At 33.9% G+C, this 25803-nt stretch overlaps 1 protein-coding gene across 1 annotated transcript in view; it reads left to right on the forward strand.

Annotated features, from left to right (window-relative positions):
* Nucleotides 1-25803, forward strand: part of TRDN (triadin) — a 372172-nt gene that overhangs the window by 276129 nt on the left and 70240 nt on the right. Inside the window, exons 22-23 of the mRNA XM_024759083.1 lie at nt 14550-14600; nt 20513-20563. Coding sequence (XP_024614851.1) covers nt 14550-14600; nt 20513-20563 — 102 coding nt within the window. The remainder of the gene's footprint in view (nt 1-14549; nt 14601-20512; nt 20564-25803) is intronic.

Raw genomic sequence — 25803 nt, forward strand, 5'->3', positions numbered from 1 at the left:
CTTCTTACTTACTGTGGCAGGGAAGGAGACCAGTCAAGACAACTAACTTTAATGATATGAGTTGTAGATTGGAGTCCCAGCATCTCCTTGTTTCTAATATTTTTCCTTCAAAGTGATTTCAATCTAGCAATGAAAAGGTGAAGAAAATAGTAATAAATCAAATCATTTGCATATCATCTTTCTTTTTCTTTCATTCACACCTGTGCATGATATTACTTAAAGCTTTCTTTAAGAGTTTGTTCTAAGGGCCTGTAACAGTGCTGGCATGTAGGAAGTGTTCAAAAAATACTTGTGGGTTGAATGAAAACATAGAGGAATTGTTGAAGAAAAGAATACTAGGTGATCCAGATATCGATGATCTGTGCCTCTAAGTACTGTACAATTAAGATATTTTAGTAAATCAAATGTGATTTTGGATAGCAAAGATTGCCAGATATTTCAGAAACCAGGATAAGTGATTAAATCATCTAACTACTCTCATTTTAAAGTAAAAAAGTAGAGCAAATTAATAATTAAATATGCATTATTCATTAATTATATCATTATTATGATCTTTGTAGATGGTACTCTTACATAACAAAACAGCATGTGGTGAACCATCATATGGGTAAAGACATCGAATAAATTAAATGTAGCAATTGCACCTTCTATATTGTAAATTTTAAAAAATCTTAAAATGAGAGAAAATTTAATAATTGCCCAATTAGGCCAATGTATGTCTAACTATAGAAACGTAAGGGCTTATCCTCACTTTTCTTGGTTTTACATTATAGAACTGAATTAGATGATCTTCTATTCCTTTGAATCATAAAAAAATTTATGTTCAACAAAGTTTTTAAGTAGTATGTCCCTTATATCAGAATATAAAGGCTCTTCCTGCTATAGGAGAAGGCTGGTCTAGAAAGACTTTTATTTCTAGGATTCTAAGACTCAAATGTTAAGGGAAAACACACTTTATAAACTTGGATATTTTAGTATCCCAAAATTAAACTGAAAATTTCATTACAGAAGCATTAGTTATAGTCTTCCATCCTCTTAACAATTAAAAATCACTTCAAAATCCACTTAAGTACAAACATGACAAAAATATTCATGAAAAATGATTAAATAGAATTTGAGTACCTATTAACCACCAAGAATAAATTTGAACACAATTAGTAATCATTTTATTAAGGGTAAAATTGGAGCATATGGATCATAAATGTATCAAATGCAGTTCATTTCCTGTAATAAACTTATATTTTGCTTTAAATTTAGAAATCTTTTTAAATTCATAAGTGCCGTAATTTGTGTCCACTTGAAGACTTTCGGTTTTTCTTTGCCTTTGTTGCTATTTTGTAAACAATGGTACCCTACATAATTGTATTAGTGTTTTAAATTGTCACAACAAGTGAAACCCAACTGATATTACATGGTTTGTGTGTTTGTCATTGTCCTCAGACACTTTTCAGATTCTTCTTTGTACATGTACTGGTCTGTTTAGAATCTGCGATGTGTATTTACTCTAGATTGATCCCACACTTTCAAGTGAATATTAATAATATCTAAGAGTAATGATTTCTCTGAGAGAAACGTATTTATTTAAATAATAAATGTTTATACTTCATGATGTGTCAACACTATAAAAAAAGAGAGAAACAATTTTACATTTAAGATCAATGTAGTAAAACTGAAGGTGTAGTCGATACATATTGTATTTAATTATTTGCTTAATATGTGACTATAAAATAACCTATTTGCACATGTGGACTAAGTCATGCTGTTGACCCTCAATAAATGTTAAAGTATAATAACAATAGTATTGATTCCTGTGAATTCCAAACTTTTGACAATAGTTTGTGCTCTGGTTGTTTAATATTTATTGAGCGCCCACAACAGACTAGGCGCTGGGAATGGGTGTGAGGAGTATCAAGTGGGCTTTGGAGAGAAGATGGTCTACATACAGAACTCATGCAACACTTGTAAAAATGAGTGTACTCTGCTTGCTTACATATTTTATATATTTTCAAGAGAACTTTTTGCAATTTTCCACTATCTCACTTGCTCACATAACACATTTCACTACTACTTCTTACTTTTATTTCATTTAATACTTTTAGAATGTTCTCATAATCATATGATCTCATGTATGGAAATTTCTTTCTAGTCCCTTCTTTTTCACCATGTTCCTCCCCATTCCTTTCATCACTTTAATAAATAGACAGGTATAGATCCTACCTATCACAGCTGATTCACAACACACTCAAAAAGTTTGTATTGTTGCATTGATCTCCTACAGGGTACCACCTCCTGCCATGCAACATTTGGTTCATGTGATTCATTTATTGGTAGGAATGTCATTGAATGCTAAAGAGAATTTCAGCCCGGTAAAGGAGCAATGTGTGCCAGTGAGGTTGGCAAGATTTGGAGGCAATGCTAAAAGATGCATTCACGCTGTACCTTTCCCTCAGAAATTAATGGTTCTTGTATTAATGATCCATTTTCTCTAATAAACTAATGTGTAACTTGATCACTCTTATTTTATGCAGGATATACTATAGGCAAGCACAAGTCACACAGAGAGATAATTGTAATGCCCACATTCCAGTTTCCGTCATGCATAATTCTGCTTTTCAGTTATCATGAAACTGACCCACTCCTCTGCTTAATGTGACCTCTGTGCCTATCTTTTTCTTTCCTTTCCTTAGAGACTGTGGCCATTTCATGGAGAAGAACAGTAAAACTATAACATTACCCCAGGAACCTCCCCCTGCATTTCATACTGGGGTCACTACTTTTACCACCAGGTTACCTTTTTAACTCCGGAGTCAGAGGAACTGGCTGTTAGATGAGCTAAATTAAGTTACCTGACGTTGCCAGAACACACAATTTACATAGGGGTAGTGTGTCACTCCTACTCTGTTTATATTCTATCCCTTCCATGATTCATCAAAGTAATTTCTTAATGGCAATTGTATCCATCTTTTAGGTTCTTAAAAGCAACAGACTTTTTACACCATGCATGTCCTCTTGCTTCATCTATCTTATAATTCTAAAACTTTGTCTTGATGTAACAACAATCTTTATGTAAACTAATGGAATGCAGTTATAAACCATTTCCTAAAGCCCAAATTGTAAATATGAAGAAAAGTTGTCATATGATTTCTGAATTTAATGACAATGCACTTCAGATAAAGTGTATTTTTGATCATTGTCTACATCTTAATATTAGATTGATGGTTCTTTAAGAAATCCTTAAATCTGCGAAAGACCATTTTCATCCTCTTTATAGTGAAAACTCTTACAAACCTTATTTTTCCTCATAGAGAATTTTGATCACCAAAACCAGGATTTGGCAAGTAAAAACTATTTTAATTACTCAGTATAGATATTTGAAGATTACAATTTTGTTCTCCAGAGAGAAAAATTGACTTTTGTTTGTTCCTTTGACACTCTACGCTAGATTATATAAAAGACTGCGGAAATGCATTGTAGTGTTTACCATATAATACACCAAGAAAACACCTCCTTGCAAGTTCAAGGACATTAAACTGCTAATTATGTCTCTTTTTTCTATTAATATTTACTTTCACTCCTGCTTTTATTCTGAAACCACATATGGGTTTATTCTCTTTTTTCCCTTAGGAATTTTTAATAGAAAGTATATTATAAGCTGCTCTGTTACAAAGCTAAGTGGCCAGAACAAAGATTGTTTTGGGAGAATTTTTTTATCCCTTTTTTACTGACTTTTTTCTTTCATTTATAAATTGATTTTCTGCTAAAGGCCTATTTAGGGAAAAAAAAAAAGAGTTGGACTACAATACACACTATCTTGAATAAAATTGCTTAAAATCAATTGCCATGTCATATCCTGGAACAAATTAATGGAGTTTAAGCTACAGTCTCTAAAAATCAAATTGCAGATTATCTTAAATCATTAGCCCTACATAAAAATGCATTGTTACTTTCTTCTAATTGTAAATTAAAGTACACATTATAGGTCAAATAATTTCAGGAATAAACATGTAAAAATTTTTCATCATTCTACATAAAATTTACTTGCACCTTATTGATTATTACTGTCCCAGTTTTTCATAGAATGATGATGTATTATATGCTAAATAAAAAGCAATTCTTAAAACCTGAAAATTCAATTCAGATACTCCTTTGGAATTATGAAATGACAAAATATAAGTTAGAAAATTTCTTCATCATTTTGACTTGCAAATTTTGGGTTTTATTTCACTTGATTTTTATATAAGAAAGATACTAGGTCAGATAACTCATAAAAAGCATCTATAGTCTCGTTAAAAGTCTTGGCAATAAAAATCATGGTCAACAATTCTTAGCTTGGAGTTAGCACTTGTATTGCTGGTCCTTGAAAAGAAATAACTGATAAAAACTAATAATGATTAGAAATATTAATCTGCTTGAATAATATAGTATAGTTATCTGAAAATAAAACTTAAGGCTTGGTCTATCTCTTCCAGTAATTTATTCTGTGACATTAGGGTATTTACTTTTTTCGTAAATCTCTTTTTGTAAACCAAGATTATTTTACTAAGCATTCTCTACAGAACTTTCCAGTCCTAATTTTGTCTAATTCTCATTTGTAAGAAATGTCTCCCTTGCCTGAGACGTTTCCAACTTTGACCCAAATGCTGAAGAATAAACTTACTTTTCTGATTGCAAGTACAATCTGTACCAAAGTATAAACAGAAATGTCAGGTTCAGATTCTAAAATGAAAATATTTCTAAGTATTATATAAATCTACTAAATAGAATTCTAATATTTGAAGTATTTACTTCACTTGAATTTCAATATATACACTTAAATTATACTTAAGTTTCAAAAAGTACATTGCTGGAGCAAAGCACACTATTGAATATCCAATGAAATGACATGAAGGTTCTCTAAATATTAATTTAGCTACAAGGATCACTAATAATGGAACACAGGATGCAGAAATTATGCCCATGACACACATGTACAAAAGAATTTATAAAAAATGAAACAGAAGAAGATATTGTCTCAGGAGACAGGAGAATGTGGATAACAAACTGGTTGAATTATGGTTTCAGTTTTGGCATATTTCCAAACAAAATAACAGTGACCTTCTAAGTATTGTCAGTCAGTTCAGTATATATAATATTCTCTTAAGAGCAAAAGTTTAATTTCATTGACACAATGACTGAAAAAAATGTTTGGACTAAGGATCCTTAAAGACTCCTTATCATTGGAAGGATATAAATTCAAATTCTCTAGCAGGGTACTGCTGGTTTCTTTATCACCATCCCTCACTGTGACTTTCCAGCCTTGGCTCACATACTTCTCCCTGACTTTGTACATCCAGTGAGGCAGCCACATGAACTTTCACACTCCATTTTTCCTTATGTTGTTCCTTATGTTGGAGATGTCTTTCCAATTCTTCTTTGATGACAAATGTTATATCCAGTTTCAGGATTGATCACAGATGCCAGTACCTCTGTGAGGTCTTTCCTTATTGCATCAGGTAGTTTGTCAGTCCTTCTGCTATGAGCTCAGAGCCCTGTGTATGTGTCTCTATAATTGTACTTAATCTGTCTATGTGGATGCCTTTCAGCATAGACTGAACTCCATGAAACCATCTTTTCTTTTTTTTTCTCAGCTCTTGAGCCCAAAAGAGACATTGAATAAATATGTATTGAATGAATCAAGTTTACCTTTTCAAAATACAAAAAAAAATGTATTCTTCTTCTAACATATTGCTCCCAAGTGAAGAAACTTAAATAGACCTGGGGTTCTTGTTCTGCAGGGGGATCACTTTGTCACACTGCTAAGCACTGTAGGAAGGACAGTTTCTAGTTTGTTAAAATGGCATTAGCTTTTGCTTTTACTCTAACCAAAGCCTTTTTGAGAGTCTCAGACCTCAACTTTCTTTTATATGCACATATCCATCACAAAGTTTAAAGTGCTGTTAAAGATTTCAAAAAATTTCATTGAAGTCTAATATATTAGTAAATCAAATTAAATAGTGTATATAAAGAATTATATACCATGACCAAGTAAGATTCATTCTAGGTAAGCAAAACTGGTTTAACATTTGAAAATAAATTGACGTAATTCATTACATCAACCAGATAAACAAGAAACAAAATCATCTCAATAGATACAGAAAATCATTTGACAAAATCCAACATCCACGTATGATAAAAACTCTCAGCAAACTAGGAACAGAGAGAAACTTCCTCAACTTGATAAAGAACATCTGCAATAAAACCTACTGCTAACATCATACTTAATGATGAGGCACTAGAAAATTTCCCACTAAGATAAAAAACAAGGCAAGGATGTCCCCTCTCAGCACACTTATTCAACATTGTACTGGAAGTACTAGTTAATGAAGTAAGACAAGAAAAGGAAAGAAAAGACATACCAGTTGGGAAGAAAGAAATAAAACTGTCTTGAATGATATGATCATCTATTTAGAAAATTCTAAAGAATCAATAAAAATCTCATAGAACTAATCAGTGATTATAGCAAGGTTGCAGGACACAAGGTTAATCTGCAAAAGTCAATTCTCCTATGTACCAGCAATGAAAAATTGGAATGAACAAAATAAAAAATGCAAGACCATTTACATTAGTGCCAAAAATGGAAAGACTTAGGTATAAATCTAAGAATAATCTATTCTATATTCATGGGTAGACAGACTCAAAATTGTTAAGATGTAAGTTCTTTACAAAGTTATCTATAGATTCAATGCAATCATGATAAAAATTCCAATGGATATTGACAAACAGGTATTATGAATATCAACAAACTGATCCTAAAGTTTATACGGAAAAATAAAAAGCCCAGAATAGCCAAGACAACATTAAAGGAGAAGAACAAAGTCTGAGGACTGACACCCAAGACTTATTATAAAGCTACGTTAGTCATCACACTGTGATGTTGGTGAAAGAATCAACAAATAGATCAATGGAACAAAATGAAGAGCCCAGAAATAGATCCACAAAAATACAGTCAACTGATCTTTGACAAAGGAGCAAAAGCAATTCAATGGAGAAAGGATAGTCTTCTCAGCAAGTGGTACTAGGACACTCATAAGCAAAAGAAAAAAAAAAGAATCTAATGCAAATCCTACATCCTTTTCAAAATATTAATTCAAAGTGGATCATAGACCTAAATGTAAAGCATAAAACTATAAAACTCCTAGAAGAAAACATAAGAGAAAATCTAGTTTATCTTTGGTTTGGAGATTACTTTTTAGATACAACACCAAAGACACAACCCTTAAATGAAAAGTTGATACGTTGGGTTCTTTTAAAATTAAAAACTTCTGCAAAATATACTGTCAAGAATATTTAAAGACAAAACACAGAATAAGAGAAAATATTTGTAAAATACATATCTGATAAAGGACTGTTATCCAAAATACACAAAGAACTCTTAAAACTCAACAATAGAAAAATGAACAAATCATTTTAAAAATTGGCCAAAGGTCTGAACAGATACCTCACCAAAGAAGATATACAAGTGGGAAATAAGCATATGAAAAAATGCTCAACGTCATACATCATTAGGAAATTGCAAATTAAAACAGTGAGATACCACTACACACCTATTAGAATGGCTCAAATCCAAAACACTGAAACATCAAATGTTGGGGAGGACGTGGAGAAACAAGAACTCTCATGCTTTGCTGGAGGGAATGCAAAATGGTACAGCCACTTTGGAAGATTGTTTAGTGGTTTCTTATGAAACTAAATGTACTCTTATCATACGATCCTGCAGTCATACTCTTTGGTATTTACCCACATGAGTTGAAAACTAATGTACACAAATATTCCAGCTTTAATCATGGTTGCTAAACTTGGAACCAACAAATATTTCTTTAATAGGTGAATGGATAAATAAATTCTGGTATGTCCATACAAAAGAATTTTCTCCAGTGATAAAAAGGTATGAGCTATCAAGCCGTTGAGGAACATTAATTTCTATTTCTAAGTGAAAGAAGCCAATCTGAAAAGTTTACATATTATATAACTCCAACTACATGACTCTCTGGAAAAGGCAAAACTATGGAGATAGTAAAAAGTTCAGTGGTAGCCAGGGGTTTGGGGGGAGGGAGGAATGAATAGGTAGTGCACAGGGAATTCTTAGGGCAGTGAAGCTATTTTATATCCTACTATAATGGTATATGTATGTCATTATACGTTTGTCAAAATCCACGGAATGAACAAAACTAAGAATGAACCCTAATGTAAACTGTGGATTTTGGTTGATAATGATGTATCAATATTGGTTCATCAACTGTAACAGACATACAACATTAATTAGGGATTTGATGATGGAGAAGGTGGGGTGTATTAGGGGAGGACATATGTGGGAACCCTCTGAACTTTCCATTCAATTTACTATAAACCTTAATCTACTCTAAAAATTATTATAGTTCATTAATTTAAAAAAATGGTATGGAAATCTTAAAGAATTAATCCACTAAGTGAATTTCAAAATACTATGATATTCCATACTATGAATAACAGAAAGATTTATTTCAAAATCCTATTTATTTTTTATTTTATTAATAATTTTTAAGTTAATATTCTTCTTATATTCAATTAGATTTGTTTTCTATATACATCCTCTCATAAAATGTTTCATGCTTGAACACAGACTATAATGATAAATTTCTCAGATCGCACATAAATGTGTTTGTAGAAAAAGATTACTGCTACTTTACCAAATTCATTGATTAGCTCTAGTAGTTTTCTGGTAGCATCTTTAGGATTCTCTATGTATAGTATCATGTCATCTGCAAACAGTGACAGCTTTACTTCTTCTTTTCCGATTTGGATTCCTTTTATTTCCTGAAAAAGATTTCTAATTGAGAAAAGAATTTCAAAAGACAATATAGAATATATACAATATTATGATGGTCATAGAAAATAGAAGAATATGTTACATTTAAAATGAAGAGATGATTTGGGATTTTTACAAAAATTAATTGAAAATTAAGTATATAAATACAGGTGTGTGAGATTATTAAACACTGGAAATTCACCATCCAAAATTTCTGAGGTAAAGAAAGCAAAATGCTATGTGAAGTTAGGTTGAAATATATATCATTTTTCGTTTTTATCCATGAAAATTGTCAAATACCGAAGATTTCATTTTACTTTGATACCTTAGCCAGGTTGGGACTGCAAAATTGAGAAATAACTAACCATGAAAGGCAATTATATGATTATTAGGCCTTTGTGTAAAGATTTAATAGTTAAGTTTTCTCATAAAATGTGATCAGCACAAATTTGGCAAATTTATTAATTTATTCAATGAATAGTTATTGACTTCCTAGTATGTGCCAGATGACATGGTCCCTGCTTCTGGAAAAGAATTTGGAAAACTATGGCAGACTGGCAGTTATGAAGAACATTGCTGTGAAGTGGTGACGCAAATATGCTCGCTCTTCACTTCTAGAAGTAATCTGTGGTGCTATCAACTTTATAATCCATTGTGCTCCCAGCACTTACTGTAGTAGTTTAGCTCTAACTTTAATTTTGATGGTCCAGGTTCAAATTTCCCACTGCTATTTAGTAGTCATGACATTAGACAAGTTATTTACCTCTCTTAGATCTTATTATCGTATCTATAAAATCTAGATAATGTCTACCTCCTGGAATGGGTGAGGAGTTAGAGATCTGTCTCAGTCAGCTCTGGCTGCTATAACAAAATATTATAGACTAGGTGGTTTAAATAACAGAAATGTATTTCTCACATTTCTGGAGGCTAGGATGTCCAAATCAGGTGCCAGCCAATTTGGTTCCTGGTGAGGGGGCTCTTCCTGGTTTGCAAACAGATGTCTTATTACTATATCCTGCTATGGTGCAGAGAGGGAGGAAGAGAGAAAGACAGATCATCTTTCTCATGTCTCTTCTTATAAGGGCACTAATCCCATTCATGAAGCTCCACCCTCATGACATAATCACCTCCTAAAGGCCCCCCTCCAAATACCATCACATTGGGTGTTAGTCTTTAACATATGAATATCAGGGTGAAACAAACATCCCATTCATAGCAAGATTTTATGTAAAAGTGTCTAACCATACAAAACAACATTTCATCGTTATATGTGAATACAGGAATGACCACGACCTAGGTTTGCCTGCCCTCAAGGAAATTACAGTCTTGTTAAAAAGATTTTTTTCTTGAAGAAAACATGGGAACTTTGATATCTTAAGTTGAACATGATTACATGAGAAAAATTCATAGCTAATAAAGTTTTCTTTGAAAAACAAATTCTTTAGGGCTTAGAAAGCAAATTATATGCCTAGGGTGTCCTAGTTTATCTCAACTCCCAAATATATAAAGGAGTGCTTAATTTATTTTTTAAATAATTGTATATTGCTGATCTTTCTAAAAGAGCCGATTACAGATAAAGTAAAATATACCCCACTGAGGTACAGTCCAGAATTCTGAAAAGTATTCTCTTCTTGCAGCCAAGCTACACAGCGTAAAAGCATCATAATTATAAAGTTTTATCAGAATTCAGTCAAAGGAAAAGAGTATTTAAATGATTTCAGGAAGTACCTCAGCTAAGGTAATTTGAAGACCTATATTACTATAGGAAAGAGTTTGTCAAAAGGACTAGAATACTTAGTCCATTGGACAAGACTTCCATCTCCGTGGTGATTGCAAGATACACATTGGACAAGTTCTATATCTGTTAGTTGTTTTGAATTCCTATGCCATGCTCCATGTCACAGTTTTAACATGTTAACACAGCCCAGCTTGCCTAGAACAACACAGTGCTTGAGTAATTGAAGGAAGCTTCTCAGAGATGCATATACAAAGTGTTATATAGTATTATATAATTGGTGCTTTCAGAACTCCACAACTCTCCACATTCTGTATTGATTATTAGCTTAACTTTCAGAGAACATTCTGAATTCCCTTATTTACAGTTTCTTGAGAAATACCTTACCATAGTCTTCAAGTACTAACAACACTGTTAAGATGTCATTCAAAGTAATTTTATATTGTACTCTTTAATTAGAATGTCCTGTTAGAGGATAAGACAGGTTGCAAAATTATATTCTTTTTTTAAATTAAAAAATAAAAACTAAGAAATACAATGAAGTTCCAAGTTTTTTTTAAAAAAGACACCAACATATAAATATAATTGAATTGGAGTTTTAAATTGAGAATTTTTAAACAGATTTTTAGAGAAAAATATTTTAAAATGTTAAAAATATGTGTGCCAAGTTATTTAGTCTATAGACCAGGAAATGATTAAATGCATCACTAAGGCAAAAAGGAAGTTAAAAATGGCATCCCGACCAAGTCATACTTAATTACAAAGTTAATGGACAATGTCCTGAGTAAAAGTAAACCCTGACAACATCTTTTCAGGAGCATTCAAAGTTAGTATTGCATAAAACATCAAAATATTTTATTTTTTCTCATGGGGATTATAAACATAGAATGCTAAACCATTTAGACTACTTGAAAATTCTTTTCTCTATTTATTTATGAAACATATTTTGGAGTTTGAAAAAGATACAAAAATGCTATAAAATACCTTTTCTAAAATATCCCTGATTGTCAAAATTATGTCCAAATGAACATGAAACAATGACAGATGCATGTAGGGCATTCACATATTAAATATTTAAAAATCATGCAACTAATCACAATTGAACCACTCTAGGAACAAGGTAATATCACTTTAGGATGCAACAGAGATGTTATGAAACAATTTTGACATTTTTGGTGCTGTGTGATGTACATTAATAGTCATGATCTGAGGAATTATCTGTCATTGAACTTACGGATAAAGCTCTCCATATGGTTCTTTAAAACTACTCTTTCCATCAGAAGAAAAATCCAAAAAAAATTGATACTTTGATCTTATTCATTATGCTCATGAAACAATATCTCAAATCAGCAGGCAAATTATATATCTTCAGAAAGAGGAGAGAACCACAGTTTTTGAAGTGATACTTTTGAACACTTCAGTAGAGCTAGCTGGAAAAGAAAGGTTAAGAATTTTGAGTTTGATTCTTCACACAGCCAGGAAATCTGGGCTGCCTGATGATTCGGTTAGGATCTTTTACACCTTCCAATTTCAGTTTCTTTTTTACAATCTAGCTACACTTGACATTGACATCAAGCCAAAACACTTCAACAGAAATATTTTTTTTAATATCCTAATGTCTCTAATAATAAATTGATATTGAATTTGATCATTCAGAGCAATGAGTAATAACTAATAGTTAGATCAAAGATATTATTCATCAATACCCTTTCCTTTAACCACATTGTTTTTGGGGTTCGAAATATTTATGTGCTGAGGAGGAACTCCAGTGCTGATTTCTTTTGTTACAAGATTTTCCATTATTTCAGTTTTTTATTTTGTCTGTTTCATAGGTCTTTTACAAAAACCTTGTAGAAGGAAACACTATTATTATATATACATTTTATCTTTTAGAGGATAATGTTAGAAGAAAAAGTAAATGCTATTTTCTATTTCTTTTTATTGGTTAGATATTCAGGTTCTTAACTTTAAAAAAAACCCTGGATTTATTGAAATTGAATATTTTTCTCTTTAAATGAATAGTTTTTATCTAGTAAATTATTTAAAATTTAGCTTGCTATTTATAGCTCTTTTGTTCACACTTTGTGTGTGGTATTCATTTTTAAACATCTGGCAATAGCAAAATTGATAAAATTTATATTACCAATATATGAATATATATCAATATAGGCAAATTATATGAGATTGGATTTAAAACATGCAGGTAAAAAGTAACACAGGACATCAGTTTTTCTTTTAATTTCATATGTTATTAAGAAAACAATTTTTAACTTTCTGATTTATTTTGCCCTTGTATACTTAGTTTATTCACTAAATCAAGTTTACGTGATCAAAGCAAATAAGATTTGTTTGGGGCACTTAAAAAAATCATGTTACTGGTTGTATTGATAGCTTCCATTTGTAAGTGAGACTTCAAGCTGATTTGCTTCTGCAACACTTGCATGTAATATGTACTTCGCCCATATTTCCAACTGTTTGCAAGACATTTCCTTTTTGGGTATCTTGTTGACACATGAAGCACAATTTATTCAAACCAAAGGTAATGTCTTCCTCCAAAGAACTGTGTTACCTATATTCCATATGTCAACTGGTGGTAAATTAACCTTCTGTGAACCAAGTAAGAACTCCAGGAGTTCTTTTTTTGTATGATCCTCAGCTTTTAAAAAAACCTGACTTACATCCTGCACCCTGATATATTGTTAAATTGTTATTTCCTGACCAGTGAAATTCTAGTCAGCTGAGGAACCTAAACCCAAATGCAGTAAAAACCTTCCCCAGTTTTAAAAGTAGATTTAATCATTTCTCTTATCTATATAGCTCTACTGGAGAACTTATATTGTGCATGGTACAATGTTTTGTTGTTTATTAGCTGTTTCATGTGCTGTTTCTGCTTACAGACCACTTCAAAACTTAGTGATATAAAACAACAGCTGATTTTACTTTGCTCATGATTTAGAGAATCAGGAGTTCAGGAGGGATCAGCTGAGCAGTTTTTCACTTGGATACCCCATGTGATTACAATCAGATGTCGGCTTGGGCTGCAGACATCTAAAGTAACTGACTTCTGGATGTCCAAGATGGCTCACTTAGATGGCTGGTAGCTGACGCTAGCTGTTGGCTGGGAGCTCAGCTGTGACTGCCGACTGGATTGCCTATATGTGGTCTTGCCAACCTGGTGGTGTCAGTTGGAGTACTTACATGGCAGCCGGCTTCCCCCAGAGCTAGAGAAGCAGATAGAAACTACATGGTTTTTCCTGATTTAGCCTAGGAAGTCACGCAGCAACACTTCTACTGTATTCTTTTGGTTACAAGTGACTCACACACCCAAACTGATAGACTGTCCAGCCCATGCCTCCCCATTCTCTCTTCTGTCCTAAAATGTCTTTTCAGCTTCATTTCTTTCGGTCTAATTCCTTTCCAGCTTTCAAGCTCTTCTTCAGTACCACCTGCCAAAGCCTTTCCTGATTCCATCATTGAGCTACCAGAGCCAATATCTTTGTGTTTGAGTTCAGAGAGACATTAGTTCAAATCCCAGATTTCCCGTTTAAGGGCTACATGACCTTGGGAAAGTTATTTAATCCCCTTATGTGAAAAGTAGCAATAATAACAAGACCTACCAACCTTATAGGGTTATTGTGAACGTTGAATGACTAAACAGTAGAGAACATTCCCTGTGACACATAGTAAGTAGACAATGTTAGCTATAACTCTTATCATACCTTCTTTTTCCAAAGCCCATAGTATTTTATTTGTACATTCTTGTATCTACCATAGTCTGCCCCTTGTAATAATTTCAGGACTTATTTTCTGTCTTCCATATATTTAGTTCAATATGTTACAAGCAATTTATCCCAGTAGACACCTGTATCTTGAATACCAAAGCAGAGCCCCTCTGGTTCTTTAAGCCTCAGTAAATATAACACATAAAGAACTTGCCATTTTTTCTCCATTATTCCTTGTAACCTTTCCTCCCTATGATTCTTCTTGCAGAAATTAGAAAAGAAAAATCTGGAAAGACGTCTTCAGTTCTGAAGGATAAAGGTAATAGAGTCAAGTTAACATAACACAAGAAATTTATTAGCAAAAATATCTGAATGTGTCCACAGTACATTAGTCATCTTCTTTGCAGGTTTGTGGGTCAGAATTGCACAGGACACCCTCATACATTTGAAAACTTTTATTTATTTACCTGTCTGTTAAATACTTTCCTTCAGTTCATTGTGACTTAAAGTGCTCTGATTATAATTTCTGAAAGAAAAACACAGAAAAATGATTTTTTAAAAAGAATGGAAGGGGGGCTTCCCTGGTGGCGCAGTGGTTGAGAGTCCGCCTGCCGATGCAGGGGACACGGGTTCGTGCCCCGGTCCGGGAAGATCCCACATGCCGCGGAGCAGCTAGGCCCGTGAGCCATGGCCGCTGAGCCTGCGTGTCCGGAGGCTGTGCCCCGCAACAGGAGAGGCCGCAACAGTGAGAGGCCCGTGTACCACAAAAAAAAATAATAATAAAAATAAAAAGAATGGAAGGGATAAAAAAAGATTAGAAGGAAAATAAAGAGTATAGGAAGGGTTTGCTTCCATGCCCTCTGGTTCTCTCCTTTCTGTCCTTCATTGACTATATATTTAGTGCATGATCATTCCAAACACTTGCTAATCATTGGCAAAACAAAGATGGCAAAGCTAGGAATAGAGAGGAAGACTTGGGAATTGGAGTTCTGAATTCTGCTGTCTTCAAAGACTCCTAGTCATGCTCTCTCTGCTTTTGTCTTATCAGGTTCCTTACTGCTATGAAAGAGCATGGTATTCTTATTTAAGTACCATTCAAATCCCAGGCCTCGTTCTAAGAATAATGTCCACATAAAGCATCAAGCCATCTCTATCGACTTCCTTATCAAGTCTGGGGAGTCAGAGAAGGCTTTCCTGAAGAGTTATATTAAATTCAAGTATGATGCATGAAGAGTTAGCCAGACAAAGGTGTGAGGATTGTTTGGGAGAAGCACAGAAGCAGGGCATCTGCTCTTTGCCAGACACATTGCAATCTACTTTATATATTTTGTTTCTGCAAGTTGTGCTTGATATCACCATTTCAGTAAAGGAGGAAGCTGAGGTACATGTAATTTAAATTACTCAGTGTCACACTATGGGTAAGAGGCAAAGGCAAGAATCGAAGTCAAGTCTGTTGGATTTTAACACCCATTTATTTCATTTTAACACAGATACTGCTTGCTCCTTAAAATAGGGCCCTTGTATTTGTATTTTTATTTTATTTTATTTTATTTTTGCGGTACACGGGCCTCTCACTGTTATGGCCTCTCCCATTGCGGAGCACAGGCTCCGGATGCGCAGGCTCAGCGGCCGTGGCTCATGGGCCCAGCCGCTCCGCGGCATGTGGAATCCTCCCAGACCGGGGCACGAACCCATGTCCCCTGCATCGGCAGGCAGACTCCCAACCACTGCGCCACCAGGGAAGCCCTGTGTTTGTATTCTTCAAAGCACCTTTGCTTTGAGTGCAGAGCTCATTACGTAAGTTAGAAAATCTATAGACGCACTGGATATGCGATGTGGAAAATAGTCTTAGTCCTTTTACTATTGGGGTGACTTTCCTTAATTCCCACAGAGGAGCTCAGTCCATTTTTTCACCAGTGATTACTTGTTCTTTGAGAAAGACTCCTTCTCACCTCCATTCTCATTTTATCTGACAATTAACAAAAACATTTTCCTTGTTTGTGTGAGAACTAAAGGTATTATTGAAACACACTACCAGGAAAATCCATATATACATGCAAAATCTAAACCTTCCCTCCTTCCAATGCAGTATGAAATATACTTATTTTGGTGAGCACTTATTTCACAGGAGTACTTGAACCATATATTATTGTCCACTATGAAAACAGCTCAACAGAAATTTGGGTCTTACCTCTAAAATGACCTTTCAGGCAATGATGATTATCAAAAGTTTAAACTACTACTTAAAGACTTCACTTGTGCTGAAGCCTAAACTAATTGGAAATGGTACTTGTAAACATCTGTCCCAGAAAACATTATCTGGGAGAATTTATTTATTTTTTGGCACATGGGCTCAGTAGTTGTGGCTCGCGGGCTCTAGAGCACAGGCTCCGTAGTTGTGGAGCACAGGCTTAGTTGCTCTGTGGCATGTGGGAACTTCCCAGACCAGGGATCAAACCCGTGTCCCCTGCACTGGCAGACAGATTCTTAACCACTGCGCCACCAGGGAAGTCCGTATCTGGGAGAATTCATGTCCACACTGACCACTTTCCTGAGTAGGCTTCTGTAATTTCTATTACTGTTGTTGTTGTTATTAATGTACAATTGCAGGCAATTTCCTAGGGAACACTTTTTCCTCAACGTTAAATTCTCTACTATTTGCAAGATGTCTCCACAGTCACTAGAAAATCATGTATATAAAGGTCTACTACATATCATTATTGATTTGGAACTATTTAAAATGAACCTCTTTTTTAATTCAAGCTGTGTTAATGCCCTCAAATCTCTTTGTTATATACAAGTTGGGTACAATTTTAGAAGAATAATATTGTCACTTTTCCTTTATTTTCTGAATATAATTTTCATTATATACAAAAATCAAAGAAAAAATTGTAGTATTACCTATAAAATTTCAGTGACTTTAACCTTGCAGTGTTATTGTTTCTGGAGAGGATTATTGAAGCTTGCTGCTGAACTGTGGCAGAATCAGAATGCAGCAATTCCACTTGCTACATAGCCTCTTATTTCACTGGAGCAACTTAAAGATTGCCTACCTTTGCTGGTCTCTTATAGACTCCACCTGCATGTATATATTAGAACCCATACTGAAGCAATGCTACATTTCGAAAATCAGAATTATTACACGGAAATGTATATATTAGATTATATACATGCATGTATGTATGTATATATTACACACATATGTATATATTAGAACCCATGTATATATTAGAACCCATATATTAGAACCCATACTGAAGCAATGCTACATTTCGAAAATCAGAATTATTACACGGAAATCCTTTGGGGCTGTATTTACTGGGGATGTGATAACCATGAGTAAATTAGACATTTAAAGAAACATCATTCAGCTTGTGTCTTTATTTAAGGAGGTATAGAGAGGGCTAGGGATGATTATTCCAAAGTCAAAGAGCAAGAGAAAGACACATCTTGTTGCCTTTTGCTGCTGACCCAGCTACTGACTTTCCTGGACTAGTGGACTCACGTAAGCCCTCTGTACACACTCAAGAGGGCAGAGCCCTGCTTATGCAGCCCTGACCATCCAGAAACCAGACAACCCTATTAGTTAGCCCTATTATTGGTTATATTCCTTCTGGCATCCACCACTATCCTCTCGCTACTTGCTTCTTATTAGTCTGACTTATCTGAGGTTGCAAGATTCACCCATGGTCCAAGAAACTGCAAACCAAATCATAACCAGGCAACAAGGAGGTTAACTAATTACCTTCTATTGAGAATGCAATGGTAGCACCCTTAGGTTCCTCTGGCATCGGCGTAATATGATGGACATTAGAATTATTGACTAGCTTTGTGACTCAGGCTTGCATATGTTTGGATCTAGTGCCAGAGAATTCAGAGCAGAGCTTATCTTCTTTCATATTCTGCTGCTCAGGACCATGCACCTGATGATTCCCCTAGCTTCTCTTTGTCTTCACCATACTTTTTCTTGGCCATTCCCACTCATCAAACAAAAGCTAGAGCTAAGAATAGGGTAAGTTGGCTGATGACTTTGAAACCGATCCCCAGTGATTTATTCATCACGAACACTCACCCTAGTTCATTATTGCCTTTGTGTCTGGGAGTAGTGTAAAACCTGAAATGATCTGCCTATTTCTTTGTAAATATTTTCTCCATTACAGCCTCCTACCAGATTATTTTGGGAGTTCCAAGAAATATCCCAGCACCTTTAAACATATTCTAGATCCTGATAATCAAGATTCATAAGCCTCCCTGTAGGCTGTTGGTCAAATGCAAAGAAACTACCATATTTGTAAAAACAACACACACAAAAAATGTGCTCTCCAATGCTTTGCTCCTGACAAACAAGATAGATGCATTGAAAAATGCCTTAATAGCTGACCTAAATCAACGATGTTTCAATCCTTACTAATACAGAAGTGCAGAATTCCCATATAACACTGTCTCCACATTTTTGGTCATATTTGGTATCCCTGGGTAGTTAGGGACACTCAGACCAGTCTGTGGACTTCTTAAATCAGGTCAAAACCCTTGAAGTTAAAAGGACACTGAGAAGAAATGAGATGCAGGAAAGTTGGTGCAGGAGATGACCCAGCCTGGGAGCAAAGGTATCTTCCTATTAGCAAACTAGGAAATAAAAATTATTTCTATTTTCTGAGGACTTCCTTCAAATTTAAGGTGCTGGGTTTACAACCTTCATATACCCTATAAAAGTATATCTGTTTTTCCACCCCTTCTTTCTTTCTCCACCAAAATCGAAGCAGTCTACAGGCCCTCTCTTTAGGTCTTGTTCTTTATAACTACTTTAATCTCACACAGTCATGTACAGACACCCATTTAAATCAACATGCTGAATCTTGAAATGTGAAGTTCCAGGCGTTGTGCTCTCCCACCCCACCAGGAATCTGTCCCCACCACCACTTCTCATTTCACGATACATTAATTCTTTTGGTTTAGCCAATGCAAAGCAGTAAATTACCCCTGTCAGCCTGAAAAAAAAAAAAGTTAATGAAGCTTCTCTGTGTGTCTATTCAATTCATAGTTCTTTATTTCATCTTCACATGCTGAAATACACAGAAAAAATTGATCTTATTTATTCTTAATAAATAGCAACAGGGACACTCCTTTGCCACCAAAGCCACTTTTAAAAAGTCTACAAGCCTATGGATACTTAAGGCTCAGTTTATCTATCAAGAAAATCTTGCTCTGAGGGACACAACATTTTCAGTGGAACACCAGAATACATTCTTGACACAATCCAAATCCACCCGAACTCAGTGGATTCTAAGCGGTTGCTTGGAGTGGCATGTCCATTCACAAGCACCACCACCGTATATTTTGCCTTCCACCCCAAACCTCAGATGAGAATAGAAAAAAGGGCTGGAAGGATAGATTTCTTTCTTTGCTTCCTTTCTCACTGCATTATTAATCATTTTTGTCAGTAAAATAGATACTGAGATTTAATGTTGCAGAAAAGGCAGAAAACTGGTTTTAGCTTTTATTTTTAATAGGTTAAAAATATATTTTATATTTCATCATACATTTTATCAAATTTATCATAAATATGATAAACTTATCATATTTATCATGTCTTCCAGACCCATATGTATGTCTGGAAGGCATGGTATGATTAGAATCATTTTGTATTTGAACCTGGTAGGATAAATGAGGTTTTACTTGATTTGCTTTAACTAAGGACCACATGTTTAAGACATTGGGAGTTCACAGATGAAACTGTCTCAAAATTTATTTTAAATCTTATTCTTGAAATTTGTTTGACTTGAGTCTGATGACTAAAACACCACATTTACATGATATATGCAGAGTTTTCCATTTGATTGTTTATTTTTTTGAAAAAACATAGCCTGAAAGAAATAAACTAAGTTAGTGCTGATTATAACAGTTTTGGAAGACTTCTAGATGCTGAAGTCATGTGTTTTTTAAAATTACAGATAAAGCAAGTTCCTATTCATGCAAATACACGTCCCCTTAAATGAACAAATAGATTGTACCTCATTCAACAATTTACATTTATTTTAAATAGAAGTGATTAGAGAACAGCTCGTTGTACTCTATACTGTTGTTTCTTTGTCTATGATTAAAATTATTTTTGAAAGAAAACATCATATCATTTCCATCCGGTTCACCTTACCGCTAGCTCATTGACTCCATTGTATGTGTCTTACATCTTTTGATACTGGTTTCAAATAAATGTTCAATGTTTCTTTCCAGAGCCTATTAAGGGAAAAGAAGTGAAGGTTCCAGCTTCCCTAAAGGAAAAAGGTATTACTCTATAATGAAATGTGAAAACACATTGATCTGCCTATTGCATATTCAGTTATTTGAAATAAAGTAGTATATCATTATTTTTCATATTCTCAAAACTCTAATTTTTATATGCCCTCCTCTGTTTTTGAGCAAAGGAAAAATTCTAAATTGTACTATGAAACAAACAACAAAGGAAAGAGTGGCCGTGTCAGAAATACTAAGAAAGCTTTGAAAAATGCCTATGCTATTCTGATTCCATGAGTCTAGTGGAAAATCTACATTTTGTAAATATCCCAGGGTAGATCCTATTAGGAATAGCCATGGGAAACCAAAGATTTAAGATACAAAAAAATACTTTAAATTTCTCAGTGATAGCTTGCCATTCTGTAAGTTCAGATACAGTAAAATCCTAACAAATTTTATAGCTAAGAGTAACTTAGCGATAAACTATAGTCCAAAACCATCATCTTGTAGGTAAATAAAACTGAAATAGTCAAGAAACTTTTCTTATTGTAATTTGCCCCAGAGCCAGCCTGAGAACGCTGATCTCCAAATCAAGCACTGTGATCTTGCTCAAGTGCTTCTTATTGCACCTCTGGCCTTCCTACTATACTAGGCTCAGAGGAATGTGGATTCTGATATGCCATGCAACAAGTTATGTTCCCTAAAACATAAGTAAATATGTTAAGTCCGATGTAATACATTTAGTTGCTAATTATCCCAAGACATTCTGTGGGTATGGTGTCGTTCTCCAAACTGTCTAATATTTCTTGTTGTCAAAATGAACATATTAGTGAACCAGTAAAACCATGAAGTATACCTGCTATGTTGAATGTTCAAATAGAGCCTGTTTCTACATTTACCCAGAAGAGAAGATCTACGTGAACTATTGACAAATATACAGGGACTTAGTGGTAAAAATTCCAATTTACTGGAATTTTTTATTAAAGAGAAAAAAACTTTTGGGTGAACTTTTATAAGCATGCGCTGGAGTTGGAGGAGATGTGGGAGAGTAGTAGGAGGGGAAAGCTGACAGGAGACTCAGTGAGAGCAATGAAGGACTCAAGGAGAAGCTCCATTAGTCAGTGTAGCAATGTATTAAAAAAATACCCTAAAGTCATATTTTTCTAACTTTGCAATTAAATTTAAATTAAACAAAATTGTTATTTAGTGAAACATGAGAGCATGGCATGATTTTTTTCTCAGCCATGTATGTACTTAATTTTTTTAAGAAAGTATTTCAAGCAACATGGACTCCAAACCTATTAAGGCATTTATGTTTCACTTCAGAAAAATATCATTATATCCAAAACTTTATTTTTATTGTCACCCAGGTAGTAGTTATTTTGGTGCTATATACAATTTTATGTTTTTCAGGCATAATATGTAAATTAGGATATGTTGCTTGCAAGAGAATGTTTACGGTTGTGTTAAATGTTCAATAGGCAGCAAAATGTTGTTACATTGTATTATTTGAAGAATGAATTAATTGTGAAGACTAATGACATTCCTTTGGATTTAGCTAAACTGATTTATTTCTTTAAAAGAACTGTAGATTTCTTCAACATGATCTGACTGTTGATTGCAAGGGACATTTATATAAATATCTAAATTGAAAAGATTTGATGCCATCAAGTAATTCAATCATTCAATGATGTTACAATTCTTTTGCCAAACTAAGATAGAAATATCAAAAATGAGGAACAGACAGGAATATTATAAATTTCCACATTTTTATTAGGAAGTGCAGTGCAAAATTTTCCCCAGTAGAAATGTGTGTGGAATGTATATATGAATGAAAAACAATTTAGGTTTCCACTAAAAACACGTGATGATAATTTGAGTCTTTGAACACTGGAAATATCTACTTAAGAGTTTCCTCTCTCTTCTTTCGTCCTTCCAGGTATTGTTTTTTTCATCATCCCATTCCACATGGTCAGTGTAGCACCAGCCAGTGTGTGGCCACAGATAATGGTGGTGGGGAAGGCAGCATGTGGAAAAGATGCATTTTTTAAAGTTATATTCTCATTTCATTAATATTGAATTTTCTACTTTACTATAGGTTTCAAATAACCACTTGAGTATATTTAATGTTTTTCTTTTACCATTTAAAGCAACAATGATCTCTCTTAGTAATGTGCTGGAATATTATTAGTGCTTTGCAATTTTATGCATTGAATTTCATCATTTGTTTTCCACCGAACAACCAAAATTCAGGCCTGTGGTGCTGAGTGTAAATGACAGTCCTAGGACATTTTGACAGAAAGTGTTAACATGACATGCAGACTTTCACTTTCATCTCTGAAAGGTGGTGTCACATTAGGCTTTCTTTCCTTAAAGGGAGTCACTGTCATCTCACATATATCAGGAGAGCTACAATTCAAAAAAATTCTTACTAAAAAAGAAATTAATTTTAACAGAAGTCTTGTTAGATTAAAAGTTTAGCATATCTTCTTTTAGTAAACAGAGGAAGTCTTAAAAGTCTTTATTTAATATCCAGTCAAAGAGCGTCAAACAGAGTGATAACATCATGCACACTTAAATGATAAAATTCACAAATACATAGAAATTGAACAACATATTCTTGAAAATCCAATAGGTCAAAGAAGAAATTAAAAGGAAATTAGAAAATATCTTTAGACAAATGCAAATGAAAACACAACATACCAAAACTTACGGAATGCAGCAAAAGCAGTTCTAAGAGAGAATTTCATAGTAATAAATATCTACATTAAAAAAGAAGATGAAAGATTTCAAATAAACAGCCTAACTTCATACTCCAAGGAACTAGAGAAAAAAAGAACAAACTAAGCCCAAAGTTAGAAGGAAGGAAATAATAAAGATTAGTGCAGATTTAAACAAAATAGAGAATAGAAAAATCAACAAAACCGAGTTGTCTTTTGAAAAAATAGACAAAAATGATAAAACTTTGGTTAGATTAAAAAAAAAAGAGTGAAGAGCCAAATAAATAAAATCAGAGTTGAAAGAGGAGGCATTATAACTGGTGCTACAGAAATAAAAAAAGGATCATAAAAGACTACTACAAATGTTTATATGCCAACAAATTGGACAACCTAGAAAATCTGAATAAATATCTAGAACATATGATAGCCAAGACTGAATCATGAAGAAACAGGAAATTTGAACAGACTAATAACAAGTAAGAACATAATCGAAAACCTCCTAATAAAGAAAGTCCAGGACCAGAAGGCTTCATGGTGAATTCTACCAAACATTTGAAGAAGAATTATTGACAATTCTTTTCCTGAAGAATTGTCTAAATAAAAATTATACCAGTAATAGTAGCACTTTTACTCTAAGTAGCAACTGACAGTCTAACACTTTTCCGGTTGTGCCCATCAGGCCAAAATGCCAAGTTGATAGAATGAATGGAAAGGGGTTACATTTTGGAAAGAAAAGTAGTTGAGACTGCCAGAATTTTCTCTTAATAATTGGCTTTCCAAAATTAATGTATCCAAGTACTGTGGATTTTATTTCCTTCATCCAAAAAGTTAATGTACAGCAGTAATACATGTGCAACTATATGTATATAAAATATATGGATAATTATAAATGTAAAGCCCCAATATTCCTTCCTTGGTATTCTCTCCATTTACGCCCTCAAGAGGATGACTCACTTTCACTCTGCAGGTTCATTTTTCTTGTCACTCCAAGCCACATTATGCAAATATTCTAATGTGCTTCTCTCCTTCAGGGGAAATTTTTTAAAATGTCATAGTATTTTATTTATTAAATAAATAATTAGTTTAAGTAAATTTAAATAAAATTGTTATTTTATTTTTCTTGTTCCATTTTAAAAAGATTTAAATGTTTAAATCTTTAAATTTAAAAAGTTTTTCATATAAGGTCATCTATTATTTTTATATATTTAACCAGTTGGAGGATGAGCCATACCTATGACCTCTGACCTTTTATTCACATAATTGATTATTCTCACTTCAAGTTCAAGAAAATGAATTCTGGGCTCAGAAACATAAGTAGGAAAAGGTGACTCTCTCGATAAGGGAAAAAAACAAAGAATGTCTGCTTATTTACCTTGGCAAGTGATTTTTGCACAACTTTTTGAACCATTTGAATGCTGTAAAGTCAGCTGGTTCATTACCTGAAATATATCCAACCAGCTCTCCTGCCATCTTCAAATAACATCACAGGACCTTGTTCTGACTGACTATTCTCTGTGTGACCTACAATATGTTCAGCCTCCTCCAATTATTTCTTACTTCTTTCAGTGCAGACTCTTCATGTTGGGAAGCTTCAGGGAAGGACAGAATAATGAGGCACACATAGCAAGGCATAAAAGAAAGATTAGATAAAGACAGAGTGACACTATCAGGAATGTGGGGCATTGTATTTAGCATATACAAAAGACAAAGGATCACGAAAATGAAATGATGACAGAATGAGGCACAGAATATGTACGCATTTATTCTGTGCTGCAAAGAGAGAATGCCCTCTGGCTCATTTTGTGTTTTTACTGTCCACTCAGCAAACTTTCTTTGTGAGCATCAAAGTCCTATGGGAATCTTGCCAAGGAAGGGTTGCAGAATCAGGACTTAGTCATAAAGCATTGAGTCATGCATTAGTGTTTGTATTGCGAACTACAGCTATTTTAAAACTATACCTATAGAAGCTTATAAAGCATAATTGCTTTTCTTGTTGACCTAAAGGGAATAAGAGGTGAGAGAGAGACAGACAGACACAGATATAAACACAAAGAGAGAACGGGTGTGAAATTACCAGATAATTATCTGAGGATAATGTACACCAATGTTGTGTATCTGGTGGGTCCATTCTAAATGACTTTTCCACCCATGTAAGGTTTTAGTTAATGGGACAGGGATTCCACTTTATAGTTTGGTCTAAATCATCTAAAACTGAAACTTACAAATTTGATTTTCTTGGCATTTTGAAACCACATCTTAAATTGTTTTTTGTCAATAACAATTTTTGAGTGTTAGTATAATATTCTGGGGATATCTTAGTCACTGAGGCTCCAAAGATGAACAAGACAAAATCCCTGTCCTCAAAGATCTCACAGTACTTGGGAAGGAGAGCTGGGAAAGAGTAAAAGTGAAGTGGCCTCCAGTGGTGACTTAGACAAAGCAAACCAAAGTCTTCATCCAATCAATGGATATCTATGATATAGGTATTAGTACATGAGCGCTCAGGAGATATTTATTCAGTTATTCAGTCTAATCTCAGCCACAGATACATCAGCTAAGTGTCATTTCTCC

The sequence above is a fragment of the Neophocaena asiaeorientalis genome, unplaced genomic scaffold (genome assembly GCF_003031525.2).
Source record: "Neophocaena asiaeorientalis asiaeorientalis breed wild unplaced genomic scaffold, Neophocaena_asiaeorientalis_V1.1 scaffold5, whole genome shotgun sequence".
Taxonomy (NCBI): domain Eukaryota; kingdom Metazoa; phylum Chordata; class Mammalia; order Artiodactyla; family Phocoenidae; genus Neophocaena; species Neophocaena asiaeorientalis.